This window comes from Seriola lalandi, unplaced genomic scaffold (genome assembly GCF_002814215.2).
Source record: "Seriola lalandi dorsalis isolate HSWRI2012SDOR001 ecotype SW California unplaced genomic scaffold, Sedor1 jcf7180002053531, whole genome shotgun sequence".
NCBI classification, from domain to species: Eukaryota; Metazoa; Chordata; class Actinopteri; order Carangiformes; family Carangidae; genus Seriola; species Seriola lalandi.
The window spans coordinates 165,845-184,945 of NW_019524084.1; the positions used below are offsets into that span (position 1 = coordinate 165,845).

Genomic DNA, 19,101 nt, shown 5'->3' on the forward strand with positions numbered 1-19,101 from the left:
TTTGTTCATTATCATATAAACTAAGAGTATGGTAGCTCTCTATATGCAATTGGCAAAAAAGGAAAATATGACAATTGTTAATTACAGGTAGTAAAATGATCAGTAGTTTTTGGCAAAATACTCTAAACCAAACTCTAAAACACTGCCAGTTAGCACTGCTAGATAACCCTCCTTTTATTTAATAAAAAGAAAAAAAAAAGTGTAATTCTGATATTTTCAATCCTTTTCAGTCTTTGCTATAGTGCTAAATGTCAGAATGACTCACTATCACCACAGACAAGGTATCTCACAGTGTCTTGACACATGTGGTGAAATCAACAATGCGCAGACAGACTTTCACCCTCTGTAGGGAAGTCATCAAATGAATGAGATCATCACAATTCAACCGGGAAAGTCACAAGCAGTGAATGGCATATATTTGTCCATTTTCCCCCCTATGAGTCACTACCTGCACACAGGTAATTCCCCACAGTATGAATCATCTCAACTTTTCAAAAGCACAAACACACAAAGATTTAAATGTACATTGTTCCATTTTTTGATCAGCTGGTTGTGCAAATATCAAAGTCAAGACTTTCACCGCATCATACTTGTATCACTAAATGACAATGAGATCAACGTTATCAAAAAACACCTGAAAGTTAGTCAGGCCTTCTGTCAATCTAACATTAACAGTAAAATGATATCAATGTATGAGAGAGAAAGCCTAAGGCCAAAAACACCTCTCAAGAAAGTCAGCATCAGTGTTAGCATAGTCAACAGCCTATTAAATATCAATGTAATGTCACTGTTGTTCATCACTTTATTTCCTGTCATTGACATTAAACATTGGTTTATTGTCAAATCATCACTTCTCCACTAAAGAAATTCATACCAAACTGGCAACAATGTTACTCTGCGTCATCAGTGTTATACTCCTGACAGACGGACACAGGCTTGATTGATGGCGTCACATCAGTGTCATCAGTACAGCTGCAGCTCAGCAGATGGTTACAAAGCTTTATTTAATGGACACTCTGGCTTTACAGCCCAAATCCCTCATTTCACCATCTACTCTCTGGCCAGCTATCTGAACTGCTCTGAGCTGCGTCTGGACCCACGTCACTTACGGACACACATGTACGTAAACATGCGGCCAGAGGCGCGCTTGTCAAAGGTAATGTCACACATGCACACACGCATGCACTTTATTAAATTAAAACGTGCACCCAAACACGTAGTCAAAAAGTTGAATATTTAAATGAAAAAATGGATGCACAAGGACAGACAAAATTTATCAGAAAACTCCTATGATCTTTACTGTACTTGAAACATGTATCATGTGGAAGTTACCTTCCAGATGTATGCTCCTGTCCTCTATGTCCTGCTTCCCCTCCTCTACATCCTCCTTCTCTGCTTCCACCCAAGTGCTCGCCTCACTTCTCTCAGACCCCCGAGGGCCTCCCCTGCGCGCCCTCCAGGCTGCCCTGAGCTGCCGTATGAGAGCCGGAAGTTCCAGGGCCAGCGACAGGCCCCCACAAGTAACTGGAGGAGTCCTGAGAGGACCCCACACTGGTGAGCGGGAAGCCTCATCTGGACAGACGCCAACGTCAACCCCAACACCAAGACCAGAGTCCCGCATCCTAAGATCTGGGCCCCAGAGCCCCTCTAATACTGGCATCCTCACACCACAAAAAGATAGATGGATGACGGACAAGTGCAAGGAAAGGAGAGATCAAGGTAAAGAGGGGAGAGAAAGTGAGGAAGGGGAGAGAAAGAAGGATGGTGGGACAAAGAAACAAGGAGAGGAAGAGAGACAGCGGAAGGAGAAGCTCACTGTCAGGTAGCCATGGGTGAGAAAGAGGAGGACAGATTGAGATAGTAGCAAGTCTGGATGTAGGGCAGAGGAATAAAGACTGCAGGGAAAGACAGAACTTGCTGCAGGGAGGATAAAAGGACAGAAAGATTAAGAGCAAAGGGTTGCAGAGTGATAAAAAAGATTAAACTAAAAATGCAAAGCTGGGAAAAGCCAGAAAAAAAGAGAGGAGAATCCGCCCGTATCCCTTTCTCCCAGATTCAGCCACTGACAGTCTGCTGCCTCCTTCTGCCGCATTCTCTCTCCCTTCTACAGTCTCACTCGCGCCAGTGTTGTTGTGGAGTCTAAAAGCCCCTCCTCTCCCCACTCTTAGCTCACTGACACACTCTCTCACTCTGCCTATATGCTGCTACCCCAACCACAGACCAATAGGATTTGTGTAAGCGTTCATGGGGCTTTGGGTTCACAGACGCATCCTCTGTCTCACCGTGAGGCCAGAGGAAACAGGGATGTATGAAATGCACACATTTCTTTAGAAAATATTAAAATTACTATCCTCTAGCCTATTTGTTAAAATTGATATATAGATTGCCAAGAAATAATGAAAATGGAGAAAGATGCCAGTCAAAATTAAACAGAACCAAAGGTGAGGTCCATAATTTGTCCAACCAAAACATATATTGATTCAAATCCTTACATTTGAGAAGCTGGAATTGATAAACTAATCATTTAATTGTCTAATTGTTTCAGTACTAACTGTGTGCAGAGTGTGTTTAACCTTTGAGAATACGAGCTCCCACTCTGACAGAACAAGATAATGAACTTCTTGAAGGTAAAACAAGGTACACCGCACGCAGTGAGTCACTCCTCATTGAGGCTTCTATGGAATAGTAGCGCTTGTGCGGGTTTGTTTGATTTATTTGTAACTTGTTCAGGTGACTAACCAGCCTTAGGCTTGAACACAAGCAGGATTTCAGAAGACAGAAGCAATAGAACAGGATTTGTTCGAAACATTAAATTCTTGGAAGACGTTCAAAGAAACGTCAAGGTGAAAATTCATAATGACTAAGGCAAACACCAACTCTATCCATAACTTACCTAAAGTAATCAGAGTCTCACTGTCTATCAGTTCCAACATCTAAAATCTTACTTACACTTATCTACTATTTGTGCTCTGCAAAATGATTGTAATGGTCTGAACTGAAGCAGTTTTAACTCAGATGAACTGTGCAGAACTGAACCTCCTTTCGGGCCTGAAACCGCTCTCTATCTATCTATGTCACCCTTAAATAGAACAAACACCTGAAGGGTTCCCTGTGGCTGCTGAAAACCACACTTTAATTATGACACTACAATTAAGTGAATGTAAGTAGATCTTTGTGTGATCATGGAAGATGCAGAGCTAAAACCATTTCATTTTCCACTGAAATGTTCCCTTGAGAAACAGTCACATGCTGACAAAAGTACTGTAACACACACAGACAAACACACACACACACACACACAGGCAGACAAGGCACATAGCCTTGAATGTCACAAATCAGACGCAAGAAGTAGATTGCAAGAAATCACGAGGCAAAGAGCATTACGATAAAAGACACTGCTTCTCAGTTTCCCACAGTCTCAGTTAGTGAGACAATGTACAGATGGTTGAAAATGCACCATGACTATGTACTCAAAGTATAGCTGTTTTGTTGTCGCTGTCATGAGCAGTTGGTATTTAGTGTAAAATTTTTATGTTCTTCTAGGGTGTAGTGACATCATGAGGAACAAAGCATGTCTCTTATTTTGTACTCATCAAGTAAACTCTATAATCAACAACAAGAACCTGATGTCTTCAGACTAGTTGAACAGAAACAGTCAAGTTCTTCCCCAGTTTCTTCCTTTAGGTCAGGAACATGTCTGAAGACTACTGAAACTTAAAACCAGATACCTCACCTTACCCTGGTAGGGTTAGGTGAGGTATCTAGTTTAGTATGTGGCTCTGCAATCGAACCATTTTTCCTCCCCTGCTACATGACTCTGTTCTGCCTCCTCTCATCATAAAAATCTGACGCGTTTTAAGAGAATGACATGATCACAAGGCAAAATTATTCAAATCTCGAAACACCAAGCACTGTATGATGTTTATCTCGGGCTATAACAGACTCATCTTGGTATGTTCAATCATGGTGCCAAATCATAAGTCTCACCAGCCCCAATCATAAAGCATTTAAAAGAGCCTTTATCATCATCACTATGAGTAAGTGCAACAGCGGCAAAAGACAGATAGCTGTCCTCGTTGTTGGCACTTGAAAAAAAATTGATCTGTGGAGACTGACAGTGGTCGGTCGCATCCTCCAAGGACTGAATCATATCTGACTTTAACAGATGAAAAAGTGAATAAAGCTGCAAAAGCATAATAGCAGCAAACAAACAGAGCAAAGATTCATAATTGTCTGAATATGTAAAAAGAAGCATGTGACAGACAAAACAGCGGCGATGTCACAGAATGAGAGAAAGATATAAGAGGGTCGATGAGGTCGGTGGGGGTCTTGATGAGTAAACTTGGTCAGGCTGTGGACTGCTGGCTCCAAATGATCGCTCAGTCCCTCTCAGACACAGACACACACATACACGATGCACAGTATCCAGTACGACTGAGATACCACGCAGTCTCTGCTCTCTGAGTTGTATGTGTGCTTGTGAGTAACACTCTTATTTTGATTCTTTTAATGATGCCACTGGTCACGTTTTCTGGCAGGTCGCTGTAGAGAAGTAGGTCAGCCAGCGAATGAAATGGTCTGTCTAGAGAAAACAGTGGCAATTGTTTGTATTTGTGTTAGTATCTACGTTTCTGCTTGTTTGTCTTTGTGCATGTGAAAGTTTGTGGACGCGTGTGTAATTTACATGTCTGCCTTACCTTTTCTTTCATGTGTTTAAGGTTGCTTCACACTTTCACTCTCCTTTTTTTTTTTTAAACAAAAGTTTGACATTCATTTGGAAAACAACCAGCTTTGGCTACATTTCAAGGTCTGAATCATCAAGGTCTCAGACTGTAGTTATGATAAACAGCTACTTTTTACTGTCTCCAGTGCAGACAATGTTTCAAAAAACAGGACTGGGAAAAATTTAACATTGTTAGAACATTTAGAGGTTTCTCAGCAAGGTGGACTCATGACTTTTAACAGTGTGAAACCGACAGTGTTGAACAAAAGCCACTCAACTAGACAGTGCAGTGTGTATACAGAGATAGTAGGAAAATGCTTCTCTGTTTGACATAGAGATTAAACCAGGGAAGGCCTGAAGCAGGGATACCAAGTATTTGGAAACATTCTCCACCACCAAATTGCAGCTGACTACACCTATTAACAAATCTTCAGCACAGAGGTATTCAGGTCAGTTAGCGCTCTTACCCAGCATGCGAACGTGTATGGCATTCTGCTCCGACCTTTTAAATGTGACAGCACCGCACCTCTGTGGCAGAGAGAGAGAGAGAGAGAGAGAGAGAGAGAGAGAGAGAGAGAGAGAGAGAGAGAGAGAGAGAGAGAGAGAGAGAGAGATTAATATTACGACACCCAAAAATACACACTGCACCGATAGCAGCATGTCTGCATGTTGGACAACAACACTGAAAAAGTGGGTCAGGAAGCAAACGGGCATAAACTGGCAACAATTTGCACATTAATCACATGCTTCCACATGGTTGGTCCTCATGGTCATAGGCCTTAAGTCATCTTTTTTTAGTCATTTTCTATCAAATGTGTGTTTGTATCTAGTTCAACTCAAATATTTTTGTAGTCCTTTCTTAGAAAAACTGATAAGGCAGACATATTGTGGTGGATTGGTTGAGAGAAATGTTCATTAGATAAACTCAATATATTTTTTCTATCATAACCTGACCCATTAAAAGCCTCTCAATAGTGAGACATTCACCATTACCATTCAAAATTAGCGAAAATAACCACAACTTCTCAGAGACCAAGGTAGCACATCAAAATTGTTTGTTTCATTGTTCGACAAACAGTTCAAAACCAAAAAATGTTCAGTTAACTAAATTATTACTGGATTATCAAAAGAGTTGCTGATTAATTTCCCAAAGACCGGCTAATAGATCAACTGACTAATTGTTTCACCTCTGATTAATGTCAAACCTCAATGTGTGAATCCTTAATGATCAAGACTTCTGTTGCCTCACTCCAACCCCCTGCAAAGTAATATGAGTCTTGACAGACAAATATTTTCCATCATCCGCTCTGCCCAGCTTTTGAATCAGCACCAACAATACCTTACCCATCTCTGTCTGATGAGCTAAAATTGATAAAGTACATTAGTTGTGTTGCAACCTGCCACCATACCCTGACCTGAGCTCAGGTCTGAAGCCTAATTACAATCCAAAGTACTGTGGTGCAGTTCAGGCAGACTGAGCTCGGTACATTTCCCAATTAAGGTAATCTATTTATAATAGCTAGTAATGGCTATAATAGTTATAATGGCTTAACATCTGTGTGCATAGTGGACATGAGTTTGAGTTGACTGAGTGCACCAAGCAATGTTGGTTTAGAGAACAAGACACACACGCACATATTTGATAGAAACCAGGTACCCTAGCTGACCTGCTAGACACATAACAAATCATCTGTTATCTGTTTTTACATAGTGTTCAGCGTTACACCTCTGGAGGAAAATAGTCATAAACAAGTACCTTGAGTAGGAGGATTTATATCTAAATTAGCTCACTGCTGTTTACTGGCGTGCAGGAAACGGGTGGATGGAGTCAAACTAGAGGCAAAGGCTGATCACTCATCCTACCCACATGGTTATCGCATGTTTACAGGATGCCCTCGTCATTTGTTTTCCATGATCTGTAGCTCTTTGCTCATTATTCACCTTGTCTGAACAACTCTCCAGTCAAGTCTCTGTATCTGTTTGTTTATGGCTAACTGCTGCCTAATTGTTTAACTTGAGCAGGTCTATTCACTGACCCTTTTATGTTTACCAGGGATGGGGAAAAATGGATTTGGAAACAGTTTTAAAAGTTTCAGAGATACAATATTTCACATATAAAATGCTGCTGTGCAAGTATCAACTGCAGTAATGCACTTTAATCACACATAAGAGAAAATGTGTGTTACACAAAAATAAACACTATGTACGCCCAACTTCTGCATAGTGGTGTACTTCTGTTACACATGCTTGATGTGATGTCTATGTTCTACATAATAATATGAAAGTATTTACACACACAAAAATACATTAAGTGCATATAAGGAGCTTAAAATACTGTTCAGAAAATAAATAAAAATATATTACATACAATTTTAATAGTAAGGGACAGAGAAACAGGAAGGGAACAAAACAACAAAAGAAGTAGGGAAACAAGTTATCCAGCAATAAACATACAATAAGTGCTTAAAAATATTAAACAGTGCATATGATATACAATATGCAAGTGATGAAAACTGACTGGTGTCAATGACAATAAAGCAAACTCCATGCGCTAAGGAAAACCATGATATATCTTAGCCAGCTCTGGCAAAAAGGTAGTTGGTAGACTTAATCTTTTTTGTCAAACAGTTTCCAAGTTCAAGAATGAACTCTTTCACTGAAAGCTCCGTAAAACACTTGAACATGGACAGAGTTAAGATGCTTCTTACAAACTACTGTTTCTAAACTGATGAATGAAGTTTCATGGTCAAATAGGCAAATTTGTTTACATTGGAAATCCACTCATGTACCATAACTGTAAAATAATAAAGTCCCCTTGTTTTCACAACCAACATCACGACAATATCAACTTCCTATGTATGTTTCTAACATATACACTTTCACATGAAACCAAACACCAACAGCAAACCTGCCTTATAATGTAGGTTATCATAGCTCCCTCTGCTGCACACCTGCCCCCTGTCTCCATGTGGTCTGCAGTGTCCAGGCTGCCGGTTGACTGCTGTAAAGCTGTCAATACACTGACGTGACACAATGCAATAATACACGAGGCCTACTGTAGCTAATACTGCAGCTCATGGAATATACATGAAGAGGAGAGGTCTGGACCAAACAAACTATTCCCTTACCATGAGACCCCAAGGTCACCATTAACTCTCTACCTAGAATCCAAATAATGTATCCCTTGTGAGAACCAACACTCATATAGGAGTATTATAAAAACGCTAGCATACACAAAACAGACTATAATATGGTCTAACGCTCTAATGAGCACTAAAGACATTTCATAGGTTCTAACAGTAACACTATAGGAATGTAACACAGGTTTTTCGTTGGGTCATACCAGTCCTGTGTGTGTGTGTGTGTGTGTGTGTGTGTGTGTGTGAGAGTGAGTGTATGGAGGAGGCACGCAGCACATACTGCTGTTAAGTCAAAATCTACATACCTCGACCATTAAACAGGACATTTAACCATCGTGGCTGCTCATGGACAGCGAGTGAATGCGACGGAGCCTGGCGCGTGCTGAGTGTTTTCATATCAAGGGAAGCGCAGGACAGAACCTCATACGGCGAGATGAAAGGTGACTGTGCCCTGGCTGGCTGACACCTGTTTGTTTGCTTTTTTTTTTTTTTTAACAAACTAACAAAAAAAACAAAAAAAACAATTTCATCCTCCTCCCGTGGTTGTGTCTGACCTTACTCGCCCTGTATGGACATCGTCGCTTTTTAAAAGGCAAGGTGAAGTTTCCGTTTCCCCCGCCGCCCCTTTCCGCGTGCTGTGTATGACTTGGTTGTGAGCCGCAGAGAGAGCAGAGGGGAGGGGCTGGTTGGAGCATCACAGAGGCGGGACATGTGGGGAATAGACCAGCGCTGGATAAAGTCACTGATTTGAGTATAATTGGTTGCCCTCAATTGAATACTATTTTAATTGTGAATATTTTACTATAAGACAGAGAATGAAGGAGATAGTTTAACCGCCACATTTCTCAGATTCTCTGTGTTAGAAAAACTTGCACACCTGTTTATTCGCTAAATTAATTATTCAGCTAATCATGTGGCAGCATGTGCAATGCATAAAATCATTCATGTGGTCAGGGGGTTCAGTCAATGTTCACATCAAACATCAGAATGAACAAAAAATGTGATCTCACTGACTTTGACTGTGGCATGACTGTTGGTACCAGACTGATTTGACTATTTCTGAAACTGCTGATCTCCTGGGATTTTCACACCCAACAGTCTCTAGAGTTTGACTCATAATGATGCAAAAAACAAAAAAGAGCCAGAGAGCAGCAGCTATGGAGACAAAAATCAAATCAAAAACGCTTTGATGAGAGGTCAGAGGGGAATGGACAGACTGGTTGGAGCTGACAGAAAGGCTACAGTAACTCAGATAACCACTCTTTACAACTGTCAGCAGAGCAGCATCTCAGAATCCACAACACATGCGACCTTGAGCTGGATGAGCTAACAGCCAAAGACCACGTCAGGTTCCACTCCTGTCAGTCAAGGACAGAAATCTGAGGCTGCAGTAGACACAGGCTCACCAACACTGGACTGATGAAGACTGGAAAAACATAGCCTGGTCTGATCAATCTGGATTTCTGCTGAGGCAGCAGATGGTCAGAATTTGGCATCAACAGCATAAATCCATGGAGCCAACCTGCCTCAAGTCAACAGTCCAGACTGCTGGAGGTTGTAGAGCCATGTTTTCTTGACACACTTTATGCCCCTTAATACTAATCAATCATGGTTTGAATGCCACAACCTATCTGGGTATTGATGCTGACCATCTTCAAATGGCTACTTCAGCATCATAACCCTCCATGTCACAGAGCAAGTCGTCTCACACTGGTTTCATGAACATGACAGTGAGTTTAGTGTATTTCAGTGACCACGCCAGTCACCAGATCTGAATCCTACTGAACTCCTTTGGGATGTGGTAGAACAGATTGGCTGACAGCTGACTAACCTGCAGAGATGATTTGATGCAATCATGTCAGCGTGGAGCAGAATCTCAAATGAAAATTTCCAACATCTTGTGGAATCCTTGCAAAGGAAAAATTGAGGCTGTTTTGAGACGGTTGTTGGTGTTCCTAATGAAGTACTCAGTGAGTATACGCATTAGTTAGTAATATGTCATTCATTGATGGTAACTTGATTATGCACTTTATTTTGTATAATGCATTACAAGAAAAATACATTATGACTAATGTTATGCTAAACCAAATTAGTCAGGTTTAGGGAAACATCAGAGTTTGAGTTAAAATGACTACCTCAATAAAGGTTAGGGGAACTTTGTCATGATGGTTACAATAATAAACACTCAATTATGGTTAGGAAACGATTGTGAATTATTAATACCTTGAGGCGGTCCAAGTAGCCACTGTGCAAAACACATACACATTCGTCTTTGCATGAGATGCTGCATACGAAAATCTGTGATTCCTGCATCCAAATCACTCACAACAATGTTAAACTCTCCCTTTGATTTTTATTTTATAGTACAAAAAGTCCAGTGTTTGAGCCCTACTTCAATCTTCTTCAGGTAATTTCAAAGGGAGCGTTCAAGTGTTGCAAATCTTTGGGAGGCAGATGTCATCAGTTTTGTCCCCAGAAAATGCAATTGATCATTCTCATTTAGACCATTTGCAGATAAGAAGAAAGAGAGATCATATTTATGTGCGTTTGTTTGTCTTTCTGTCTATATTGTTCTGTGAAGATATAGATGCACCTCATAACTGTTCCATAACATTTCTGCTAATGCAACATGAGCATAGCAAAATGCATTCAATTAGATGTAGAAAACTTTGTCTCATCAGTCTCGGAGAAGACACAAATCTGAAAACATTTCTGTTTGTGTAACAAAATGGATTTAACCCCATATATGTGCAGCATGTGTGTTTTCCCCGAGACCTTTTGACCTCAGTGTACAGTGTAATCCCTGATTAGTGCTGTGAGATTAGTGTGTCATGCTGCTCACAACAAATACACCTAATGTCACCATCCAGCTTGTGTGTGTGCATGCTGTCAGTCCACTTACACTGGAGGTGGCTGACTGAAAAAAGATATCCATATAGTTTACATGTTTGTACCTTTGCAGAATCTGATGAAAATAAAATTCAGGGAGACTCAACAGCAACACTGCAGCAAACTTTAATGCACTGAATTACGGGTTGGTTTAAACATGATGCACACTATGAACACACTGATGCTTTTATTGGACTTTAATGAGCATTTGGAAAGCAAACAGCATGTGATTACTTCCTTTTATTTATATCATTTTTGCATTGTGTGTAAAAAATAAACCACTATATGCTGAGTTTGCAAATATTAAAAAACGAAACATGTGGTAACCATGAGGAACAAAAAACTGCCCACACCTACACTGGTCAGCATTTCAGAATTAAAAAACATTAAGAATAGGGTACTTTGGCTGAAAGAATTACTAAAAGTTTTCATTTGTAAAATGGACTCAGACAAAATTCAGCCAATTGAAATAATATGAAAACGTTTATCTTAAAGGCAATGCTTACACCTGGTGGCGTACAGCACATACTGCATGTTGCACTACAGCAGCAGTAGTGGATGGATAATAAAGTAGAGTTCTTAAAGTAGATTGTGCTTTATTTCATTCTCTTTTTATCCTCATTCTACAAAGGATAGACGATGCAAGCATTTAGCAGGATGTCTATGCTACATTTCTCTGTTCTTTTCTTTACTGCAACAGGATGTGGTAACAGCAGCCTGCAAAAACATTCTGCTGATGATTTTATGTCGTATTATAGATCCTGTTATGTAGGAATTCAAAGAAAAGCTGTAGCAATACAATTTTATAGGATCTTTTTAACTTCAAATATGGATGCTTTTAAGACTGATCCTTTGCTAAACCTTGTGAGAGAAAGTTTGAATCAATTAAATAAGGGGTCACAGAGAGCCCATAACACGCTGAGAGGGGCCACGGTGGGCTTATAATTTTCTAAATAAACCCATACATCCAACTAAATATATGTATGATTAGTGACACTAGTTTCTTTTGGTAAAAAAAAAAAGAGTAAATAGTGTGATAAATTTAAATGTCTCATTTCTCACACTGTCAGCTTTGCATAGACACTATTCAACACATAGTGAGGTAAATTAAGCTCAAGTTAGAATTAGGTTAACCACAGAGGTTAGTTCTGCACCGAGATCATCGTCACATCTGCACTCCATGCACCATTATGCATTTGTCATTTATTAACAGTTTGCCATTCTTACCTTAAGTAAACAACTATGTATTTGACACTATAGGGACAGATGGTGCTGTATGTTTATAACATAAATTATTAATATACATTAAAACAACACTACAAAATACAGTAAAACATATACACTAACACACAATGTTATACCTTACTCAATGAGTTGTTGACCCATTTTTCTAAATAAAACTAATTACATTGCTTTAAAAAAAAAAAAAAAAAAAATCACATAAATCAATAATTGTTTTCATGTAGAAAGCATTTTTTGTGTATGTTCAAACTTATCATGGTTAGACTATAGCCTTTAGCTTTTTTCTGACCAGCGCCCAATTCAGTTGACAACTATCTACCACATCAGTGAAGCATGAAGTTGCTATACCTTGCAAAAGCGGTGAAAACTGGGACTTCAACGTAGCGGTCCTGTTTTGTGGGCGTTGGGCTGTGCAATGCAAAGTTTCATATGAAAAGTGAAACAGCCCTACTTGCTCATCTGTGGTATGCAAACGGGACTATACAGAAGTTACATTTTTGTTCCTCATCATAGACAAAGCTGTCGTCTTTTTGGGCAGTGAAATGATCTCAGATGGTATAATTGAGAGAAGACATCTAGATACCTAAAAAAAACATATGAATCTGCAATTCAACCAACAAGGATGAATGTGATTTATCTGCTTTCTGTTCTGTTCTATTTGGACCAACGTGAACTAACCTGACCAGAGGAAAAATCGAAATAATCCACGTTTTATACAAGGTCCTCAAGAAATAAGGTATGATCTTTCTAGAGTTTTGGGGTGAATGAACAATTGTTTGTACTCAATTTGGGAAAATCATGTGTCATCAGCATACAGGGAATGTCTAGTAAGAAAGCTTCAAAGTTAGTTTTGGTAGTTTTTTTTTTTATAGAGGTAAAGAGGTACTTTCATACTTTTCACGTTTAGTGTTATTTTAACAATAAATTATGTTTTAGTTTAAAAATAGCTTAACAAGTTATCAGAAATAACCTAAGCCAAGCAAAGTGTTTCATATAATTATTTGAATAACTTTACTTAGAAATGCTCAGTATTGCTGAACATTTATTAATACGGATTACATAAATGTGGTGCGATCAAACTACGTTGGTGTCACGTATTTCCGGCCAAGTACGTTTGACGGAAAGAGAAAAAAAAATGGCGACCACAGATGAAAATATTTGTGTAAGTTTAAACACTTTAGGCTGAAATGAAAATACTTGTCCAAGTATTTGGTAAAGTATATGGAAGTGCTGCTGTTTAGGAAGTTTCTTTGTAGGTTGACTTAGTGAATTGACTGAAGCACAATCGAGTGTGCACGTATGAGCAAGTGTGTTCCTTTGTTGGAGATATTAGCATTGTTAGCATGTAGCATTAAAGTACAGTTAAAGTGGTACCGTTTGGTATTTTAACAGGGCCATTACATGAAACATTTAATCACAGTTCATTTCTGATGATATTACAGCTTTCCATAGAATGTGTGGATAATCCTTACGGATTTGGTGGCGTCATCGTCACGGATAAAGGAACATACCCCATTTTTTCCCATCAGGTGACGTTACTACCAGATATTTTAAAATGCACATTCAAAACTGAACTACAAATCTGATTTTCTGCAATGAATCTATTTTTATTAAGTTTTCATTGTTTGTTTTTACTTGCTGCTTGGCCTCAATGCCACACAGGGGAGTGCCTCCCGTGATGGACAAGGCCCTCACAGGTTTCCTTCTTTCATTCGGTGCACTACACTTTGGATATGCAATATGTGAACTGACTTTCTTACTTATTTTAAGTTTTACTGTTACTGTTTTACTGTAGTTCAGTGGAAAAGTTCCAATGTGCTCACCATGGAGCAGATCCAGAGACCATTGGGGATTCAAACGGCAGGTAAAAATAAAATAAAATGTAAACTTTGATTTTGTTGATAGACCTACATTTACTGATTTAGCAGATGCTTTTATCCAAAAGTTTAAAAAAAAAAAAAAAAAAAAAAAAGGCCAAAGAACGAGTTAAAGCCACAATGCCTTGCCTATGTTTTTACAGCATGTCACTTTATTGATTATGTAGCATGACCCTAACGTAAGTAAATTCTTTATCCATTGTCATTCATTACTATCTTTATCCTATTCAAATTTAACTTAATTAAAAAATAAATGAATTACTCTATCAAATTAGTTTATCAATTTTATTTAATTAATTCGATCTCATGGTTTAGGATCAAAACAATAGAGATGAGGTCCCTTTGCATGCACTTAGGCAGTTGAGTTAAGGGAATTTCCGTTCAATTATCAGGGTCACAGTTTAATCAGGTGAACACGCATTCAAGAGCGGTAGGAAGGCAGGTGTGCGGGCAGGAGCAAATTCAAAGACATTTGTGTCATATCTGTGTTATATGGAATAGAAAAGAGCAAACATCCACCACACTGGACAACGCAAAATGATTGTATGACCACAGAATGGATTTGTGAGGGTAAAAAATATTGTGCATTGACAAAACTTCATGCATTACATTTAGGCTTAATAATAACCCTTAGAAAGAGAAACCTTCTGTTATTACAACTGATGTGGACACTATGTCAAAGTCAGAAACTGGTAATTATAGTCCAGTCCAGTCTGACATGAATACAGCATTACTGTGTTGAACTCTCATAACCAAAGAATTTAGCAGTTCATGAATGACTTATCAAAGGCAGATATGTTCTTCCTGCAGCAATGTGGCACCACCTGATATATCCACTGATGAAGAAGTTCCCATGGAGGTAGACCAGCAGGAGTGAGAAAAACTTCAGTCTGGCGAGGTATTGCAGTACTATAACTATAACAAGGTGATGTTTAATGATGCATTTAAGTCATTTTCCATTAATTACCACTGTGAATGCAAGGATTGAATGATGGCTGTGTAATACATGTAGATCTCTCTTCTCAAAACTGTAAAACCTACACAGACTTCATCACTGTTGTCTTCTCTTGGAAACTGCACAATTAAGTCATTCTGAACTTCTGTTTTATTTCACAGAGTCTTGAGGAGGGTTCACTGGAGGCATTTACAGCCATCAGGCATCCAATGCACCCATGTTCATGCACCTAACCATGTACATACACATGCTTGAGGTGCCCTAATAAAAACAACAAAAACAAAACGACTTTTGAAAACTTATTACATACCCTCCTCCTTCAAAGAGCAGTTTCATCACATCGAGAGAAAATACCTCTTCAACTTGAATCAGACGGTTACATTTGTTTTTTTTGCCCCGCTTGTCTGATTCTTGGAAAAAATTTAATTAAATTAAAAAAATTATAATAATTTGTTTAAATTTTAGTGGTAAAATGACTTATTTGTTTACATTTGGATTCAGAATACATCCATAGATATGTAGCCAGTAACTATGTATATATTGGAAAATTATGATTACTAATACAGTCATTCCACAGCTCTTTCCTTTTTTTGATTGATTTGATTTTTCTATTCAGCTCAGCTCCTCATTGTTCATTATGGGCACAATTGGCTGCTGTGACATTAAAACCACTTACTCTCAGTTTCAAACATATATGCAATACAGAGTGTCTGTAGAACCAATCAAAACCAACAGTTACAATGAGTCAGTGAAAAACCCACCTTCATTATCCATGTATACATGTGATTGCGCCTCATGAAGATATGCTTCATGATGGCTTTGTTGATGATAATAAAGTAAGGTAAAAACATGGTGAGAAGTGTGTCGCCTACCTGGTGATGCTAGTGAACACTTCCTCCTCTGCTGTCACCCAAATTTGTACAGAGCAGTCTGGGTGGGTGGAGTTATTCAGGACATCTTCTGAAGGGAACGTTGACCAGAAGATTTCATCAGAGCTATTGAATGAAGACATAACCACAATTAATCAAAGGCACAATAACTGTTTCCGAAGATTTCTCTTTCAGGAACATTTACTAGTATTTTTCAGGGTCAGAAATGTGTTTATATACCTGTTAATGTTCTTAGAAAACTCCTAGTGCTGCTGCTGCCTTCAAGAGTTTCCTCCGTTGTGTTCATCCAAATATCTTTGGGACTGGTTCAGCTTGTCAGCTAATCTGAGATATTTTCTGATGATAGTGTTTAAAATCTCAACCAGGAGATTTCTGTACAAACTGTTGCACAAAGACAACAAAAGAATACACACACAGTTAATAAACTACTGCAACACACAGTTGAGCCAAGGAACATTATTCTCTCAATGCCAAAACTGTGCTTCCATAAGTAGACAGCTGACGTAAAAAGTCAAGTGAAAGCAAACTTGTAAGAAAAGCTGCAACTAGCTTTAGCTAGCTAAGTTTAGTTATTGACTTTACCCTAGTTATCTTTAAATGAAACATCTATTATCCATATTGATGAACTGACATTTTGGTTATTTAGTTTTTTATTCCACATAACTAAATATGATGCAGCTAAATCAGTTCATGATGAACAAATAAAAGCAGCTAAACAGCTCCCTCTAAAAGGTAGCTAGCTTTGCAGATCTCAATAGCTGTCATCTCATTTTTGTGTCTGGACTTTAGTGAATTTCATGTGATTTGGTGACTAACTCTAAATCACTTACTGAAATCTGTGAAATTGTAAATTGATGCATTTATTTCAATACCATTAATAGTACTTGGACAGATAGAAACTACAAAAAGAGACACTTAATTCCTATAAGCTATGGGCTGTAAATATTACTAAACCTAAATTTTCTTAAACAACTTAAGATGGATCAGAAAGCTGAGAGAAAATATTTTGTCAATAAATACTGCAAAAGTAAGGCAAAGTATCTGCATTTTATAGGAATTATTATTTACTAGTAATTATTACACCAGTGGAGGGGTATTCAGTTGGTTGCAATCTGCAACCTCGCCACTAGATGTCACTAAATCCTACCCACTGGTCCTTTAAATAGTTCTATTCTAATCTAATCAATCTAATCTTGTTTGGTCTTTCATCGCTGTGCTTTTTATAGGCAAAGAACAAATTATAATACGTTTTTCAGATTTACATGGTGCTTACAGTAACTTTAATTAATGTTAATATTATTGCTTGATGAAGTTAAATTAAATTCTTTGTCTATTGTTCTGATAGTCAATTGTCATATTTGGACATACAAAGAAACACACAAATTCACTTCACTGGGGGTAATCCTGCCTCTTGGATCCATTTTAAGCATTCCTTTCAAAAGCTCAACACACCCCCATATTTTAATAACCCATGTCTGGTCCTCCTCATCTAAATCCATTGAATTTTGAAACTGTCACTGTCAACATCTTGGTTCATAGAAAGAAATTATATGAAAGTCTTTCTATAAAATATACTATATAACTTTTTCCAGCATGTCATGCACAGCAGTAGACAAGACTTACTATAAATCATAAGGACAAAAAAGTTTTATGTATTGATAGGATAGTTAAGTTTGTGATGGACGCAGAAAACAACTGGTAGGAATGATGGACGAAACTACAGAAATAAAGCCAAAGACCTGTGATCTGAGACTGGCTGGTGCAACAGTTCTAGATCTATTAGGGACAGTGTACAAAGCAAGCAGGGTCCAGTGATAATAAATTACTTACCAAGTTATTTTCAGTGGACTAAGGGAAAAGCAAAGTTCCAAGAACTGCCTTCATGACACAGCTCGACGACTCCATGTCGATGGCCTCGGTGAACGGGGCCTTCAGGATCATTTCTGGAGACCTGAAAATTAACCACAAAAAAGAGAAACATTGTTATATTTATCTAAGTTATCACATCCCAGGGATATTGTACAGCTAAATTACTGACACAACTAGCAGTAAACACAGTAAACATAGCAGAGTTTCTAGGGGCCTCACCTGCAACAGCAAGCTTGATATAATTGACTGATGAACAAGCAAGCTAGCTTTACACATTCATCACAAAGCTAACGCTAACTTAATTCAAAATCTCAAATTCGCACATCTCCCCCAGTCTGTTTACCTTTGCAAAGGAGTTCAGAGAACAGTCCTCAGCAGCCAGTCGGAGTGAGAGGGGTTACAGTTAGGGTACACCGAGGTCAAAACGATGTTAACGAATTGTGGACTCTAGCTAACGTGACCTGAAATTACATTACACAATGAGCAAATTCGTAGGTGAGTGCAGCCGGTGCAGCCACGGGAAACGAATCCGGCGCTGTGATTGGTCGAACTCTTCTTCTTCTTCTTTTTTTCAACAGGCTTTTTGCGTACCTTAGTGTCACAAATTGTAAAGGCGTACTTAAATTTACTCTTAAATTTCAGATGCTGGAAACAGAGACTATTTGACAGTTTCGTTTGAAAAATGAAAGCAATTATTCGATTATTAAAATAGTTGCAGATTTTTTCAATCAACTAATCATTGAATCAACTAATCCTTTAAGTCTACACTAAACTATACTACATTTCAAATGACAACAAAAAAATATCAAATTCCTAATACTTCTAGTCAGAAACCTTTGCATCTGTAAGGATAATGTCTGTGTAGCAACTGAAAGGAATGTTTTCTTATAGTGCATTCTTAGAAGAGTTTGTTTAACATGTCATTCAGTGATATTTAGTAATATTCAATTCTTTTGTTTATGAAAAAAAAGGTGTGTGCCCGATGCTGCCTCGACAGCTTGTATGTGTTGCCAGTGATTAATAAAAGACTGAACTTTTTCTACACCATACCGTTGCAGTCTGAGTGGTGTAACATCTGCATCACCAATATCTTTCATTTTTTCAACACATCCCATGAAAAGATCAAAACCAACTGCTAATCCATCAGTTCATGTTTTCTAACTTCACAGCCCATGATCACTGATTCCTACTGCAGACCTGCATTGTTTCTGGACATTTTGGTGCCCAGGCAAGAGTCTTATAGTGCCGCTTAGGGGACTAAGGTTTTCATTACAACATTTTATAACAATTCAAATAATTGTATTATTTTAAATTCAACTTTATTCAGTTTCACTCAACTTCCTTTCTGTATCACATCATCTGTTAATTAGAACCTTTACATGACAACTAATCAGTTCTGGTTTTAAGCATTGATTGCTTGATAAGAACATTAGGTTATAAATATCCCTGTGTGATTCTATCATAGTCAAGTTTCTGATCATCTGTGAAGGAGTGTCTCTGAATGTCCCTTTCAACC

General features: G+C 38.4%; 1 protein-coding gene and 1 long non-coding RNA gene across 4 annotated transcripts in view; one reads left to right on the forward strand and one right to left on the reverse strand.

The window, feature by feature from the left end:
• LOC111651208 (3',5'-cyclic-AMP phosphodiesterase 7B) overlaps positions 1–16,731 on the reverse strand; it is a 28,465-nt gene extending 11,734 nt beyond the window's left edge. Inside the window, exons 1-3 of one of the 3 annotated variants that reach the window (XM_087172625.1) lie at positions 15,936–16,731; positions 15,699–15,821; positions 5,191–5,251 (exon numbers count right to left, since the gene is read on the reverse strand). In XM_087172625.1, the coding sequence (XP_087028751.1) occupies positions 5,191–5,197 (7 nt within the window). In that variant the 5' untranslated portion in view covers positions 5,198–5,251; positions 15,699–15,821; positions 15,936–16,731. Of the gene's footprint in view, positions 1–1,332; positions 2,336–5,190; positions 5,252–8,168; positions 8,513–15,698; positions 15,822–15,935 lie in introns of those variants that run through there. The other 2 variants (XM_023401170.2, XM_023401169.2) reach the window with 2 other exon arrangements.
• LOC111651210 (uncharacterized) lies at positions 12,431–15,111 on the forward strand. Its single transcript, XR_002760488.2, has 6 exons — positions 12,431–12,730; positions 13,437–13,523; positions 13,657–13,691; positions 13,790–13,858; positions 14,682–14,769; positions 14,988–15,111. It is a non-coding gene; the product is annotated as an uncharacterized LOC111651210 (long non-coding RNA).
• Positions 16,732–19,101: the final 2,370 nt, after the last annotated feature.